This window comes from Passer montanus, unplaced genomic scaffold (genome assembly GCF_014805655.1).
Source record: "Passer montanus isolate IOZ18808 unplaced genomic scaffold, ASM1480565v1 scaffold66, whole genome shotgun sequence".
Classification (NCBI taxonomy): domain Eukaryota; kingdom Metazoa; phylum Chordata; class Aves; order Passeriformes; family Passeridae; genus Passer; species Passer montanus.
This window is the reverse complement of record NW_024371704.1, coordinates 4,937,103-4,954,147: the sequence shown is the minus strand read 5'-3', so window position 1 is coordinate 4,954,147 and position 17,045 is coordinate 4,937,103. Positions and strand designations below refer to the sequence as shown.

The 17,045-nt window shown below is 37.4% G+C and overlaps 1 protein-coding gene across 6 annotated transcripts in view; it reads right to left on the bottom strand.

The window, feature by feature from the left end:
- Window positions 1-17,045, bottom strand: part of GULP1 (GULP PTB domain containing engulfment adaptor 1) — a 166,709-nt gene that overhangs the window by 24,334 nt on the left and 125,330 nt on the right. For all 6 annotated transcript variants that reach the window (XM_039728637.1, XM_039728638.1, XM_039728639.1 and 3 more), the window contains 4 exons: window positions 7,885-7,983; window positions 5,408-5,545; window positions 3,920-4,036; window positions 3,478-3,570 (listed from right to left, as the gene is read on the bottom strand). In XM_039728637.1, coding sequence (XP_039584571.1) covers window positions 3,478-3,570; window positions 3,920-4,036; window positions 5,408-5,545; window positions 7,885-7,983 — 447 coding nt within the window. The remainder of the gene's footprint in view (window positions 1-3,477; window positions 3,571-3,919; window positions 4,037-5,407; window positions 5,546-7,884; window positions 7,984-17,045) is intronic.

The following is a 17,045-nucleotide window of genomic DNA, read 5'->3' as shown; positions in this document are numbered from 1 at the left end:
GTGACTGCCAGGTGGGAAAGCCATTCCCTCTGGATCACTGTCTTACCATACAAGGCATGACAGTGACATCATGTGCTGGCTGTCACAGCAGCGTGTCACACTACAGGTGCAATAAGTTCTAAAATCCCCTCAGCCTCTTCTCCTGGGGATGGAAATCACCCTCCTGATCGCTGCCAGCTCTGTGCCTGCTTAGACCCCCTGGCTTCCCTGGGGTGGCTCTGAGGGAGCAGAGGACACAGCCCAGAGTGGTGTTAATGTTTCTGCTTTTAACCATCTGTAGCTGGCTTCTGAAACAACATTTCTTTACAAACTGCTGTGATGCCAGTTAAAGGCATGTGTTCTTTTATCACATTAGGTGTCAAGGATCAAGGCTTCAACTTTCCTTTGGCCACTGAACAATCCCTTCCCCAGACCCCAGCACGAAGAAGAGCTGGACTGCCAGATAAAGAGCTCCAGCCATAAAAGATTAAAAAATATAAATAAATCAAAATGCTTATTATGGCTAAGAAAAGCTTCAGAAAGCTGTTGTATGGCACTGGCATCCCTGCATGATTCAACAGTGTGATATGAAAAATGCAAGAAAACTTAAAACTTACAGCTTAATAAATCTGTTCTAAATCATAAGGACAATTATCTTACTTTCACAGCATGTAATACCAAGACTATCTGCATGGAAGGAAGCTTTCCCCCATCCACCCAAAAGTGGGCTCAAAAAAGGTATTATTCCCTATGTTGGATATTCAGCTTCACTTAAGCTATTTTATTTCAGAAAATACTACCAGAACATCTGAAAAGTTTACTCTGACAAAATAATCACAATATAGATCTGTTACTTTAATTTTGAAGACAGAGCAGCAGCAGTACAGACATTTTTAGTTTAAATTCAGAAAAAATCTGCAATTATTTAGTTTAAAACCAAAGTGACCTTTTTCATTACAGTAATCATGTGGAAATAGGAAGAAAGAAATTTTTACACTACTTATTTTTTCTGATAGGAATTGAGACTTCGCAGAATCATACCTGAATTTATAGTTGATTCGAATGAAAAGAGAAAAAATTAATTGTAAAGTATAACAGGCAATCAATTGTCTTATGAATTGTTTGTAATTTTGTTCCTTCATACATATTTGTTGCTCACATGTTGCTCACAAAAGAAGATAGGTGTCATCACATTCACTGATTATTGACTGATAATCCTTTTAAGAAACTCAAACTGCCCTAAAAATATTTTATATTTATATGAACCATAATAATTTATCTTTAATAAATAATAGATATAATAAAATATATTAATTTTATTTATTAATTTGTATAAAATAAAATATTTTATCTTTTTCTCTGCATTGTATTCACTTGACAACCTCACCAGCCCATTCCTTCATTCATTCTCAACCTAACACTTGCACTGACATGGAGTTCCTCCTAAAGCTGCACACTTGAGAGCTCTGATTCACCATCTCCACAAGACCTGGTTTAAAAGGACCTGCCGAAAGCTGCCTCTTGCTGAGGTGCCAAAGTTGACAGTGCCTGGTGAGAACACCTGTGGGCCTGGAGTGAGAAAGACTTTTTCCTAAAAATTAGCTTGGTTTTGGTTGGTTGGTTTTGGTTTTTTTTTTTTACTTTTGGTTGCACAGCTGATGGAAGAATCCTGTAAAAGGAAAGGAGCTTCATCCAGACTCCTGCTTGAAGCGCACAACTGATGGAAGAATCCTGTAAAAGGAAAGGAGCTTCATCCAGACTCCTGCTTGAAGCAGGATCCAGTTTGCTGAGGCTGTTGAGAACCATGCTCAGGGAAGGTCCAGCATCTCCAAGAGCACAGAGAGCTCCAGCCTCCTGGGCATTCGGTTCCAACATTCATCCATTTACAGAAATATTTCATGTCAGAATGGATGCAGAACAGGCTCTTAGGTGGTTCTTACTGGAATTTTAAATATTTGTGACAGGAAATGTTTGGGGCTTTCCTTTTAAAGATTAAGGAGTAAATAAAGCAATAAAAGTCCAAATTAATAGCCAACAGTGATTATTGAAATGAATTCATTAATATCAATAATTATCTATAGTTTTGTTGCAGCACAAGTGCCATTTAAGCAATATGCTTATTCACTGTACCAATAGTAATTAATAATAAAAGACCCTCTAGGGAGAGAGTTTACAAGTGGCCATCAAATTAACAAATTTAGCTCTTACTCTTTAATATGGGATGCAAAACCATTTTCTTAAAAGACAAAAATCACAAACTGTGGGATATTTTGGGGGCATTATTAATTACTTTCTTTAATTTCTTTTGCTTAATGAAATGACAAAGTTCTTTAATTTAAATGAAAGAAAATAATTGTTTGCAACGCATTTTAGTGCCTATTTATTTGTATTCAAATATACATTTAGTTATTATATTCATAAATAAAAACAAACTGCCATCCTAATTGAAGAAAATAAAAAATGAAAGAATTGACTAACATGATATTAAATCTAGCATTAAAATTGATTACCTATCACTGAATGCTTCATAAGTGAGAAGACATTCATAATTTAACATGTTCACTGTGGTGGTTACACAGTACTTATAATTTATGGTGCTCTCTCCTCTAAGTAGATTTCAGTAAAATGAAATGGCATTCCCTCATGGGAACAAGCACCTGATCAACATAAAGTGTACAGACACTATTGAGAAACTGTTAGCACCACTGCAAATATGCTTTTACACTGCCCACATTTTTGAACAACCATTTAAGGTGAACATTCTGGGCAGGAACAAGGCAGGCCAAAATGCACAGCTGAAAAGCAGTTCCTCTTGTAAGATTTTGTCACACATACATTAAGAAATTGGATTTATTTTGATAGCTGCCTAAAGCTGTAAGATGGAACACACTTGTGAGAAGTGGGGTCATAAGGACCAGTCTGCAGTGCAACCTGCATTTTTGGAGGCCCTGCCTAGTTGTCAGGAAGTGCCAGCCAGCAACTTAAACAAGCTTCTGTCCTGATCACCTACAGGAACTGCAGAGCAGTTGGAATTTCCAGCGAGGAACCTACCCTTGCTCCTCTTTCCCAACCACCCAGCATTAGCTCCCAAAACCCCACGACCCCTTGGCAGGCAGGCAGGTTGTGATCACAGGTGACCATGTCCTTGTGACAAAGGTATGAGGAGCTCCCAAGCAGCATTTAGGAACCAGATCCTTTCAGTGCAGAACAGTTTTTCACCCTCAGCTGGCACATTCAGCTCTCTACTCGAGTGAGCTTTTATTGTCCTCAGGCAGCAACAAATAGGTATGGAAGGGCCACGGCTGGAGAGACTGCAATTTGCACTTCTGCTGGCTTGTCCCTCTGTCACTGCTAGTGACACTGCCCTTCAACAGGCATGCTACTTGATCACTGCATGTTAGTGGCAATCTCTGGGAACAGCAGGGATGCTCAGAATGATCATAAAGTGATTATAAATACAGAGCGACCTCAGACAGAAGAGTTATGTCAGGTACTTACTGGAGATGCATGTACTTGTGTTATTCTTAACTGGTTTTCCAAATCTTGAACTTTATTTTTCAGTTCTGCATTTTCAGTTTCTAATTCTTGAATCTACAAAGCAAGTGGTTATTCAACAGCTATTTGGATAGTCATGGATTTCAACAACAGCATCTACTGAGCATAAGTTTCATCAGAGATCTGGTGATTTAGAATCAAGGTTTAACTCCTTATCTGACTATAAACCATATTCAGTATCCTCCATATTTCAAACTTCCTTTTTTGTGTCCTTGGAGGACAGCAAAACAAAATATTTTAACTGATTATTTTCAGTCTTCTTTTTTTTTAACCTTAGCAATCTTAGAATAATGCTGGAAATTATGTTTCCACAAAAAGCAGCTAATAAAAATACAGCAGCACGTACTTTTATCTCTTAGAAAGAATAACATAGTTCAGAACTTACTCTTTTCTGTAAACCAGCAATTTGTTTCCTTGTTTCAACATCTTTTCCTCCGGATTCCAGAAATTTCCTGTAAGCTAAGTCAAATGCTTGACCAATTGTTAAAGTTATCTCTTCCGCCTTTACATAAAACATAAGACTGAAATTAGTAAATTAGGACTATTTGCTGGAGCTCCTTTCATTTCAGAATATCACAAAATAATTCATACCATGTATCATATCCAAAGGCTTTGCCCCATTCCCCCATGAAGCCAACACTAGAAAGGAGCATCACAAGCACCCTTCAGCAAAATGCCTTGACAAAATGCTATGAAAGGATGTAAAAATACTTTGGATAAAGAAAGGAGACAGGACAGGATATGGACATTGATCATATCCTATGATAATTATGTCTTCAATTTCCAAAAACACAGATACCATTCTGCACAATGGCTTTTCCTGATGATTTCTGAAGTATATACAGCCTGTTCAATCATGAAATAAAGTCTTTTAGATTTAATGAAATAATGTTTTCATGCCAGTGGATATTTTGACCCCTATTGATTTTAAATCTGGATTTCAACACTTATTTTTGTGAGTACTATAAAAGCTCTCTCAGGATACTGCAGACAAGTATTTAACTGCCCGATTATTTCCAACTATATATACCCAGAAATAATACCTGCAGATATTGCATTTGTATGTGCAAAGCATAATAATTTACTCGTTCTATGCTGATTCATACCCTATGTTATGATGTGTTTATACAGTCAGTGCAGAATATCTATGTCAAAAATGATGGGGGTAAAATAAGCCTACAGGAAGCTGCTGAAGGACACCAAAGTTTTAGGAATAAGTCATTCCAAAGCAGGACCAATAAAAGGTGAACATATGGACACACCATTTGCTTAGAACTTTAGCAGAGAAAGTAAACACAGTAAGGAATAACTGTTCTGTCTCAGATACTAGAGAATGTCTGTTGTTGTTGCCATGAGTTGTCTGGGAGTGCTTTGTGGTGTTAAACTTGAGAGATGTGGCAGGAAAAGGGGTGGACAAAGTAGGGAGTACTTTGCTGTGATAAAATAATTTTAAAAACCAAAAAAAAACAAACACACAAACCCCCCAACACTAAAACTAGAGACAGATGCATCAGCAGAAAAGCCTGCAAGGGTATGTGAGCCCCAGAGCTGCAGTAATCTTTGCAAACAGCTGTGCAAACATCTCAAGCCTGGTGGGATGGAGCCTGTTCTCCGAGAGTATTGCAGATGCTTCCCCCAAGTTGTTGAGCTGGGCCGTAATAGAAATTATCCCAGAAAACCACCTCAGATCACTGAAGAAAGGGACTCTTCCTTAAATTAATGCATCAAAGTTGCAAGACACCATAGTGGCATGAAAACCTGTGTCCCAGCTAAGAGGCAGGCTGTCTCTTGTTAGCCATTCCCACCCCATCTCAAGGCAGACCCATCAGCAGCACAGTGCCTTCGAGCCCCGCAGGGCGTCCCGTGTACTTACACACTTCTCACTGTCAAACACATAGCACAGGTGCTTATTGGATTCTGAGTCTTTGCAGATGAAAGTGAATATTCTCTTGTCAGTTTTGTCATCAGCACAAAAGGATATCCTGTGCAGCTGACAGTTGTGCTGGACCTCCTGCAAACAAACAGAAAGGCAATTTTTAAGAAATTCCTGCACTCGCTTAAGATAAAGATGCACGAAGGGAAGCTCTGGATTTCCTCATTACAGCAGGCAAGCTGCAGTAATGTTTTTGAACGTCTCTTGTTGCAATGAGAGCACCCAAAATGGACTTAAAGCATAACAGAAGTTAGCAAACTCATCTCCTAAAAACTGCTCCTGAGCAGGCAAGCTGCAGTAATGTTTTTGAATGTCTCTTGTTGCAATAAGAGCACCCAAAAATGGACTTAAAGCATAACAGAAGTTAGCAAACTCATCTCCTAAAAACTGCTCCTGTTTTTACTGAATGTAAACAGAAAGTTTATTTGGACAGCGTTTATCTGGAAGTGTTTATTGGACAGCAATTTCTGTTCTAGAAAATTGATTTTACTGTTGCTTTGCATCTCTCTGCAATTTATTTAGGGCCTGATTATGTAAAGTAATCTGTGCACTTCCAGGTGCACAAGATCTTTAAATTTCATCATCTCCCAAGGTTTGTTAAAATGGATTTACTGAAATGGGTCCTTATTTTGCTACATTAAATACAGAAAACAGAAATAAAATGATTTTGCTAACCAAGTAAAGAGAAATAAATCTGACACACAAATACTTGTTTACTTGAGGTGCCACAATCAGCTTTTAAGCATTATTATTTGTATATTTTTGCTACTGTATTTAATTTTCCATTAAAAATCAATTTCCAGCTATTTAAAAAGTTGCAATAGTTGCAATGGCTCTGCTCTTCAGTTGCAAGAGCTTGACAAGACTGGAGTAAACTATCTCAGCTATTTTTTGTTGTTTTTCTTCAACAAGTCTCTTCTTGGTATTTTATTTTATTTGGCTTATTACATGGGAAAGCAGTATTTACTTTAAAGGAAAATATGCCTTTTAGATGTGAACTATTGTCTATTAAAAAATGTGCAACACTAGGGTTCCCAGTTTGCTGTAAGCCCATAAGCAAGGCCATGCCCCCTCTGCACACAACCGCATAGCCAAAAAATGCACCCTATGGGCAATCTTTTGCCCTTGCCCCCAGTGAGTTCATTTTCTCAGTCTTTACAGCTGTTCTGAGTATTCAGTTTCTCCCATGTCCCAAATCCCCATCCTGTGGTAGCTCTTTAAAACACAGAAATAATACAACATGCTTGCCCTGGCAAGGTTTACAGATCCATATAATTATTTTATATCGTTTAAGGACAGAATCACTTTTTTATAATCCTTTTTTTGAGTGCTAAGTATAGAATCAGGTCCTGATATATGAGCTGGCCTCCTGTTCCTACTGCCATTAATAGTCACTATCTAAAACCCAATATTCCTACTGAAGTGCTTTATTTGAAAAACACACTGCAAAAAAGGCTTTAATTAGCACTGATAACATGAAATTGAATTTCCTAAAGCATTTATAATGCAAAAAGAAGGAAAACTCAATTGAAATTTACATGCAGCTACAAGAAATGAAGTGGGTGAGATAAAAAGACTGCTCACAGTTGATTACTACTTGAGTTGTAATAACAACATTGCTAAGAGATTAGAATGTTCCTACTCCCCCAGGAACATATATCCCACAGATTTCTGTTAATCTCTGCAGGAAGACTAAGATCTTTTGGCATTTCAAACTGTTATTTTAAAACATTTTTTTCCAGGATATGGGGTTTAGCACCCCAATCTGCCCTACCGCAAAAGGAAGATGCAAAAAAACTCCAATTAAAGTTGACATGGATATTTCTTGTCCCCTCGGCTTCTGTGTGAACTGTTGAGTTCTGGTTGTGTGAAGAGTCTGAAGCAAAAATGGGCTGCAAACATCTGTAGCTTTGAACTACAGCTACCATTTGAGAAAAGGCACTGCCACTGCCTGAATAAATCAATTACTCCACAATTAAGAAGCAGGAACAAAAGAATCTTCCAAATTAAATATTCAACATATATATGGAAAGGTTTTTATTATATGCAGTGTCATATTTATTCTGCATATTTATTATAAATATTATTCATATTTATTATGCATATTCATGCAGCGTCAAACATTTATTTAGCTCATTGTCTTCATCTTCCTTAAAGTTTAGAAGTCCTGCTGTGAATGGATTAAAAAAATTGAACGTCATGTTAGCTACAGTGTGCCTTCAGGACCATCATGTACCTTCCTGGGAAGATGTCACCCAGGTGTTGTAAACAAAACATGGTATTTTGGAAGATTTTTTCCACCAACAGAATGATTTTTTAATAATACTTTAAAAAATACAAAACAATGAAAACCTTAAAACCAGTGAAACAAATATTTACTAGTTTAGCATGCAAAAAACCCCATGTACGTTTCTTACCTTTGTTTTTGGATCTAGAATTTTTACACCATAGATTGAGATTTGTAACTCAACTTTGGGTGTCTTCTGGCCTTCAGATTTCTTGATATGTCTTGCAAACTGAAACATGAAAAACACAACAGAAATCACATTAATAGTAAGTTTGTTTTTATTAAATCTCATTTTCTCTCAACTCCCTCCACCTGAAGTTGTTTCCTTCCTTTTTCAATAAGCTTCCCATAAACAACACCAACTATTCCAAGAGACTCAGCTGGGCACAAACCAACATTTCTAACTACACACTAGAGAATGTTCCTAAAATTCAGGAAGAAGCATTTTAAAATTACTTAGCACATTCCCCCAAAACTTTTATCTGCTTTTTATGCACTTAATTGAAGATTTTGCATGAGATTTCTCTGAGAAGCAGCAGAAACATGAACATATTCAGTTTAGCAGCTGCCTGGTTGTTGAGCAGGGAACATGTTTATGTCTTCCACACCACTCTATTTCTAAACTCACTTCCATACTTGTGCATGGAGGGCACTTCCAGATGCTCCTTTAAGACATTCCAGCAGTTGCTTTAAACAGGGTCAGTTTGAAAACACTAGAGTTGTCAACACCTAAGAAGTACTTGATCTGTTTTTTTCTCAGAATTTATCTAGCCACTAGATGGTGGCTAGACAGCACTTTATATGCCTGGGTTGGGTAATAATTCCTATCCAATGCACTTTCCATCCTTTTCAAGACTTACCTTTCTCTCTTTCTCTTGTGAATACCATCTATAAAATCAGCACAGTATCTCAAATTTGCTCCTGCATGACAATTAAGAAGAACCCTAAATTTGGGTACCTTTCTTAGGAAATATATATGATTGCTCCATATTTTCCTCCGTTACCAGAGCAAAATGTTGCGCTTTTACTCCCAAGTCTCTGACAGCCTGGAATGGCATTTTCAAATGCATAAATAAGGATGATGACCCACTAAAGGCCAGAAGTTGGAGTCTCTGTGTCAGAGCTCTATGTTTGAACACATGATCCTCAACAGTCCCATTCCAGAATAATCTGGGTGTGCAATCCCCACCAGTACAAGAACTCTGTGTCAGAAGCCAGTGTGGACAATGGCTTTCAGTGCCATCAAGAATCCAGAGTGTCACCAATGGTGCTGACCTATCAGACCTGAAAGACACCAGCCTGAATTGCCTTGTGATTGTGAGGTGCTCAGCTGTAGCCAACTGACACCTCTCCCTCAAATCCTTAAAAACTCTGATCACAATTAATTATTTATTTGAAAGTTCAGGGTTTGGATTTTTGCTCTGATCCTTTTCCAACCAGTTCTTGGAAAATTTTCCCATAACACAAGTGCTTTACAGAATATGACTGTCAATCTGTTATTTCATTCTGTTTATGGGCAGCTTCATTCATGGCAAATTATTAACTAGTTTGCAGATGACCCTAAAAACACAAAATGAGCCTGTTTTTCCCTTCTTCTCAATTTTATTCCTCATTTTGAAGGCATACCTATTGGACTTTTAATAATTAAACTTTAATTTAAAATTAATCTTATTAACTTCACACAGTAACAGGATTTACCCAGAGACTTCATTACTGATTAATGCACCCCAATACCTGATAACTATTACACACTTGCTAAAACAAACAGCACCCTCCCACCTCAAAACCCCCCAAAATTATCCCCCATCTAAATCACTCTGTGCCATTCTCAAAACCAACTCTTAAATAGAAATACCTATTTTGCATTTAAACATCCAGAAATGCCACAGTCACGGGCCAAGTATTTTATAAAATATAAAGTATTTTATATTTCATACAGGATGATTTACTTGTGAAAACCAACTAGTTGAGAGTCAAGAAAATATAATTTCTAGTTCTGCCTCTTCAGAACCATGCATATGCTTCTTGCAACACATCCTTTTCCCATCCTGTATTTCACTTCAAGCCCGTGTCTTGCTATATACACTTTTTATACACATTAATCCCTGTATTTTTATTTTGGTATACCATTCCATATGCATATTTTAATTTTTAAAAAAGACATTTTATAGAAAATAAAATTTTAAAAAACATAACTGCTGGTTTTCAGCATTTTGTCAAATGACATCTGTTGAGTTGAAAAACAATTAAAATGCACTACAGAGAAAAAATATGCTTTATTTAATAAAAATCACTCATTAAACCACACAAAATCTGTCCTAGATTTTATACTGCAAATTTAGCCTTTAGTCTGTGCTTAAAGAAAAAAAAAGATAGAGCAACCATTGTTTCATTTCCACAGATTTTTTTTCCAAGATGAATATAAAATTTAAAGTGTCTTTAGAAAATTTTCAGATCATGGATTTATTCATTAGTAGCATCCAGCAGCTTTCCTCTCTGATTTGTAATTTCCTACTGTCCCTTCAGTGGGTGGGACTTGGAGGACATGTGTGATCCCTTTTCTCAGTACTCTGCCAGGTCAAATGGAATTATTACAAAATCCAAAGATCACCCAGACAGTTTGGACATCTCAATTCCCAATGTACTCGATGGTGCCCATGGAACAGATAACCATGGGACACAACTCATCCTGAAACAGCCTGGAACTCCAGCAAATCCTGACCTTTTGGAAATGTCCCTTTGCAAACAAGCCATGGACGAGAATTTCTGTGCAGTAGTGAAGAAAAAGCACAAATACTGTTGGATTTTACTGCATGAAACTCATGGTATATATTGAGAATGATTATGGAATGTTTGATTTTCCAACAGCAATCATCTGAGAGTCTCAAAAAACAGCTACAACATGAAAAAGCTGTAGTTTTTAAAGAAGTTTTAAAGAATAAGGTTTTAAAGTAAATGATGTGAATAGCTTGCACAAGTTTTAGAACAGCTGGCCAAAGCTTGCTCCAAGTAGTCAAGAAGACTTACAACACTGAGGAAGTTCCAGAAGGCAGTTCTGTGCCAATTCCAAAAAAAAGCGTGAACAAACTGACCCTACCACGTCTCCACTCTCAAAAAGCAGAAATCCAGTTCAAGAACTAGAGAATTCAAGTGAGATTAAATTAATGATGATCAATATTTTACAAAAAATGCAGCTTGTCCAAGTAGACAAAGATTCTGCATTGTGTATGCCACTTATATTTAAGAAAGTGAAGCAACAGAAAGAAAGCATGAGTTAAGTTAGTTACATTAGTGTCCAGATGCAGTTATAAACAGGAAATTGTCATTGGGAAGATATGTCTCTAATGTATTCCAGCAGGGTTTATTTCTTAAGCATGACATTATTGAACAATGACCAGGAGAAAAAAAATTACTGATAAAATCTGCTAGCAGAAAAAATAAGAGGGGAAAGAAAGGGGAGAAAACAAACTAATGATCTGAAATCTAAATTTGCTACAGAGGAAACTTGCAGCCCACAAAGACTGATGAAGGGGCAAATAACAGAGAGAAGCCTCATCAACCAGAGCACCACAGGCTGGTATCCCAACACAGCCCCTTGTTTTCCTACAAGCAATGCTGCAAATCCCACACATGGCAACAAACTTTGGTTCTTGGGAGACAACCCTGTGAGGATAGAAAAATGAAGTCTGATAACATGGGAGGACTTCCACTAACTGAGGACCTTCTCATGAAACCAAAACTGGGAAGGTGTTTCAAAGAGATCCTTAAGATGACAACCGTGGCTGCACTGCATCAGCTGCTTGTGAGAAAACAAATGTTATCTGCTGAGGGTTTCAAATGCAGAAGGATGTTGACAAAATAGAGAAAAAATTCACAGGATATTTAGCAAAGTTAGATGAAAGCTGGAAAACCCACTTTAAGACACTCCATAAAATCAAGGCCAGGACAATGGCAAAAGCAACCAAGCACCAAAGAACCCCTTTCATACAGACACCCTAACAAATGAGCTTTTTAATCAAAGGTTTACTGGATACCGTGAACACACAAAGATTAATTCAGAAAATCTGTGGCAGTTCCTTTCTTAGCATTTTTCCTGCCTACTGTCCTGTGCAATAACAGACAGCACACAGATACTGATCAGCATTTTTTTTTCTAGCTGATATTCTCCAGAATACCTCACTCAGCCACCTCTAAAACCTGTGCGGTGTTTGAACAGCACTTCCCATCACTGAGTCAGGTATCAGGAATTTTTTTCTTTATTTATTTCTAGTCTTTTCTTCTACCTAAGGAGGACCCCAAGGGACCTCTGGACATGGGAGAAGTACAAACATTATATTTCCTATCAGCATACATTTGAAAACAATATTTGTATCCCACACAGTAACAAGATTATTTAAGAGGGTAAAAATCCGCAGCCTCCCATTGGCATCAAAATGGAAAATGATATAAAATTATAATGAATCACAGCATGGCTTGGGAAGAGACATGATGGGCCAAATTCTTAAACTGTTAGTTTATACATATAATGTTCTCAGGCACGAACCCCAGGTTTCGTCCAGCTCAGTGGGATGGGCTAGTTTATGTTCAGCTGCATCAGAATTAACATTTTATTTTCATGGCATTTTTAGGGAAAGGAACAGATACAAATAAACCTATTTTCTACAGTTTAACTTAGCTTTAAAAATAAAAAAACTGAAAAACCATCCATATATTTTATAATTTATCACAGCATCAGGGAAAAATGCATACTCTAAGAGTGCTATTAAAATTAAACTTGATGTGTTTAGGTATCAAGTATTATCAAAGCACAAACAAAAATGCCATGAAGAAAAAAAAAAAAAAAATCTCGTTTTCAAGACAGCCAGGAACTGGAGCTAAAGAATTTATTGTTAAGACTAATTACCTCTATAGATCTATAAATCAATTAAGCCATGCAAACAAAATTATGTTCTTCTCTTCAATATTTACACCTCCCTGCACTATTTAAGATTTAATTAAAAATAGTTGAGACATCAAAATGGAAGACATTCATGTGATTTGGATGCTAATCTCCATCCCAGGAAAGAGAGGTTCAACTCCTTCATTTAATGCAGGTGACCAGTGACAAATCAGACATTGCACTTCACACCCTGAAAGAGCCCTGGTTTAGGGCAGGGTCGTTGGATAAGCTGGGAAACAGCTTTATAACCACTCTTGGAGAAGATGCTTTTCCTCCTTTTTTCATTACAACATTCATTCTAAGGAAGCATGTCTGAAAAAATCCAACAGGCCCCATTTTTTTTTTTGCAGTGCCTTCATGCCATCTAATTCTTCATGTTATGGTCCAAACTCTCGTGGACATTTGATGTGGGCATAATGAAATTATGGCTTCTGAAAAACAGCTGGCAAGAGGTAGAAAAGGGTGAAATGATATGCGAAATTATTCTCTCAATAATCATCTGGGCAGGGAAAAAGCCCAGAAGTGCATGTCTATGGAATAGGTTGTATTTTATTTTCCAGACACACACTGGACTGAGGGGAAGGCTATCCATCTATCATCCACAGTGTAGAAGACAATACACTGCAGTCTTTCTTCCATCTCTCAGTTCCTTACATATTTTTTATGTTTTGTTGTATTTAGGGGTGGGCTGCTTTGTTGTTGCTGTTTTGAGATCTTGTGCTTATTTCACCCAGTGCCATGGAGGTTTTTTTGTGATAGGTTTTTTGATTCTTTTTCCTGGTTGGTTGGTTTTGGTTGATTTTTTTGGGGGTGGGGGGTAGGGGAAGGGGCAGTGTTTAATTTTATGTTTTTTGAGAGGCAGGGTAAACAGGCATTTTCTTATTCAGCTCTTCTCATCTGATGTGCTTTGGTCTTCAGGATGTCCTTGACTGGCACTGAACCACAAATTCTGCTTTCTGCAGTACTTCAAAGTACTTCCAGTCATGGCTGGAAGGCTTGGATGCAAATCTCTTTATCCCAATATTAAAACCTTCTCTGTACTCCACCCTCCTCCTCCGTCCTTTCAATAACAAATGAAACTGAGCTTTAACATGGGAGGGAGCTCAGAACAACATCCATGGATGGTCCTTTAAGGGCAGCAGCAGGACAGCATCACTGCATGTGTGGAAGTGTGTGAACGAGCACTCTTCACTCTGTGTATCCTTAGAGGTCAAGGACATGATGAAAAATATTTCAAGCGGTTTCAAAGTGATTCATTCTATTTGCATTTTGTCTGGTCATCTCCACTTACAGAAGAAATGTGGAAGAAAAAAAGGATAACAAATTGAAAGCTGGTAAGCAAACAGCCTTCAGTTTGGCCCTCACAAAACATCCCTTAGAAGACTGTAGAAGAAACAGCCCAAAAGTCAGGTGTTTATTCTGGTTTTTCTCTAACATTCCTCCATGCATCTTTCTTACCACTGCTCTGGTTATGCTGCTCCTTCCATCAGCCATGCTGCTCTTTCTACCTGTTTCCACTTCTGGCAACCCTCCAACACTTAATAAGAAGGATCAAATTCATTCTTACAGTCTGATTGAGAAGTTACAAACCTCATTAATCAAGGAAAGTAAGAATTTCATTTAATAAAGTGTGATTTGACAACATGTAGACATTTGAGTACCATAGGCATGTTTGGGTACAGCATCTGGGTGCCATGTGCTTTAGCTTTTGTTTCATTCTAGAAACCAGTTTAGCTAGAAAACTCGAAGGAAAACATGTTTTGTAATAAATTATGATAATAGTTCTTATCATCTTACAAATAAATAAACAAACACATTGTAAAACATTCGTGTTCAAGTTTTTTCTCTCTCCTTCAGTACAGCTCCAAGCACTTGGAAAACACAAGGGGAAATCCTACCTACATAAAGCCACTGGAGAATCCTCTAGAAAAATTAAACATAGTTGTTTGAAAAAAATAAATCTTCTAACTGCAACTGTCCCAGAAAAATTGTCAAGAAAATATAAAAGTCGTATTTGGGACAAAAGTACAAAGAAGCATCAAGAAAAAGTTTGTCCAAGATACTTTATGTTTCTGTAGAACATCAGCTCCATCTGCTGGGAAAAATCAGTTTGTGGAATGGCAGCTGCAGTTTCTGTGCTGGGCAACCCAAGTTTTTGTGCTGAGTTAAGGGCTTTCAGATGATTTAGAGAAGTAAACAGCTGTACATCAAATCTTGACTCTGACAGTTTGGTGACATCAAGAGCTTAAGAAAAATGATTTCTGGTGGCTGCATTTCATGGTCCGTGTATCACTGGGGCATGTGACTTCAAAAGCGTATTAGAGTGATGTATGTCGCTTGTAAAAATAGCTCTAAACATTAAGAAAACGTCAATTGTTTTTCTGCCAGCTATTAATTTTAATTTAAAAAAAATTATGATCAATAACATTGCAATTAAAAGCAAATCCAGATAATTTAAAAATATAAAAATGACAGCAGAAGCTACATGTGTTTTAAAAACTCTCCAACCACCAAACTACTTTATATTTCTTCAACATTTCTTTCAATATGACATGAGTTTTTTGAGCTGTTTTAACTGCTTAAAAATTTTCAATTAGCATTTTATAAAAACAAATTCCAGATGTGTGCTAGATACAAAAATCCAGTACCTCTAGGCTTCTCTTCAAAAACTACAGTTGCACTATGTAACTCAGTCATCAAATGAGTATTCAATTAATTGGGGATTGTTTCAAACATAAAAGCGTTTTCATTGCTCTCTGAATTCTGTTCCAAGATTTTTCAAGTCCTTCCGAAAGTCATGCTTATTTACTTTGGAAGGTCTCTAATAAACTTGTGATTATGTAAGATCACATGCAATACTTGATATCTAAGCTACAAAATTCCAAACGTGAAGAAAATAATGTAAAATTCTGGCAGCAGCTATTCAGACTTCTACCTCCAAGGTGGTTTATTTAGGAAATGTATGTAGAACGTTAGGGCAGGTACAGTGGCACCACAAACACACACACCACATTTCTGGCTTTGCCCACACTTCTGAGAGCAGTTATTTGAAATCCTTTTGGACCCTCTTTCAGAGAGGAAACAATTTCCACGTGTGAAATGATAGAATTCAACACACCCAAAGCTTCCAGTGATCAGTGAGAGCCCAGGCCCAGCCTGGGGTTCCACCAGTGAGACAGAGACACTCAGCATTTGGTTTATTCAGGAGTCCAATGAAACACCATTAAAACAGAAGCAAGGCTGCTCCATAGCAAGATATCACTGTGGCAGATTTCTGCACAGAATTGAATTTTCTGGGGGTATTGGAATTTTATAAAGACAAACTACAACCTGTGCAAACAGACCCACACATTTTGTTTCCACTGATAGAATGCTGCAATGCTTTAAAAAGGGTCAAACTTAGCCTAAAACACTTGAAAACAACTGGGCAATAATGACTCTGACTATCTGCAGAACAATAATGTCTTTTTGGCATAAAACACTTCAAGTATCAGCTAAATGAATCTTTAAAGGCAGCTGTACTATTTTGGTAGAGTGAAAACAACAGCAAAGAATGTGTTTTAATACCTTAATAAGATTACTGATTCATCTTATAAAGATGGCTTTCTCAAGGGAAAACTGAGCCTTAAAAGCTGAGCTGCATGAGTAGCCTCATGTTTCCTTTCTGCATTTATTTAGTATGGTAATAACACAATCAATTTTTTCAGTATTGACTCTCCACGTTTCCTGCCCATTTCCATGGAACCCATTTAAACAAATAATGAAAAGCTTGCAAAAAGTTATGAAAAATGCAGTAGTAGGGAGAAAGATTTCTACATCTAAGTAAACTGAAGGGCCAATAGCTCAGAGCAGCTAAGCATGAAGCAATTCCACAGGAACAAGGCAGTGGAGTGGACTGGAACAATCAGCAATCCCTGCCCCAGCTCACAGTGTCTGCAGAGCTCTGAGCAGTCAAGGCAAAGCCAAGTTAAATGAAAACAATCCTCAACAAGTCATTGCACTCAGGTATTTTTAGTTGCCCACCGAGTCCCTTGGTGCCTAAGCACATGTAGCCAAGAGGAAATTGCAAAAGTCTGATTTTCTCAGCCACAGCTGGGGATGGCAGCTGAAACAAATTCTTGTTACCTCAGCTTGTATTAATGAAGCCCTAAACAAGCCCAAAGAAGCAGTATTAGGCATTGAAGTACATAAACTTTATAAATATTTCTCAGTTATTGTAAAATCTGTAGGACAATTAAATATTGTACACAGCAGAACACCTGACCATACTGACATAATAAGGAAGAACCCACACACTAAAGAGAATTCACTTCTGGAGCCAGTGAATTCACCTAGAAAATCTGCAAAGTGTC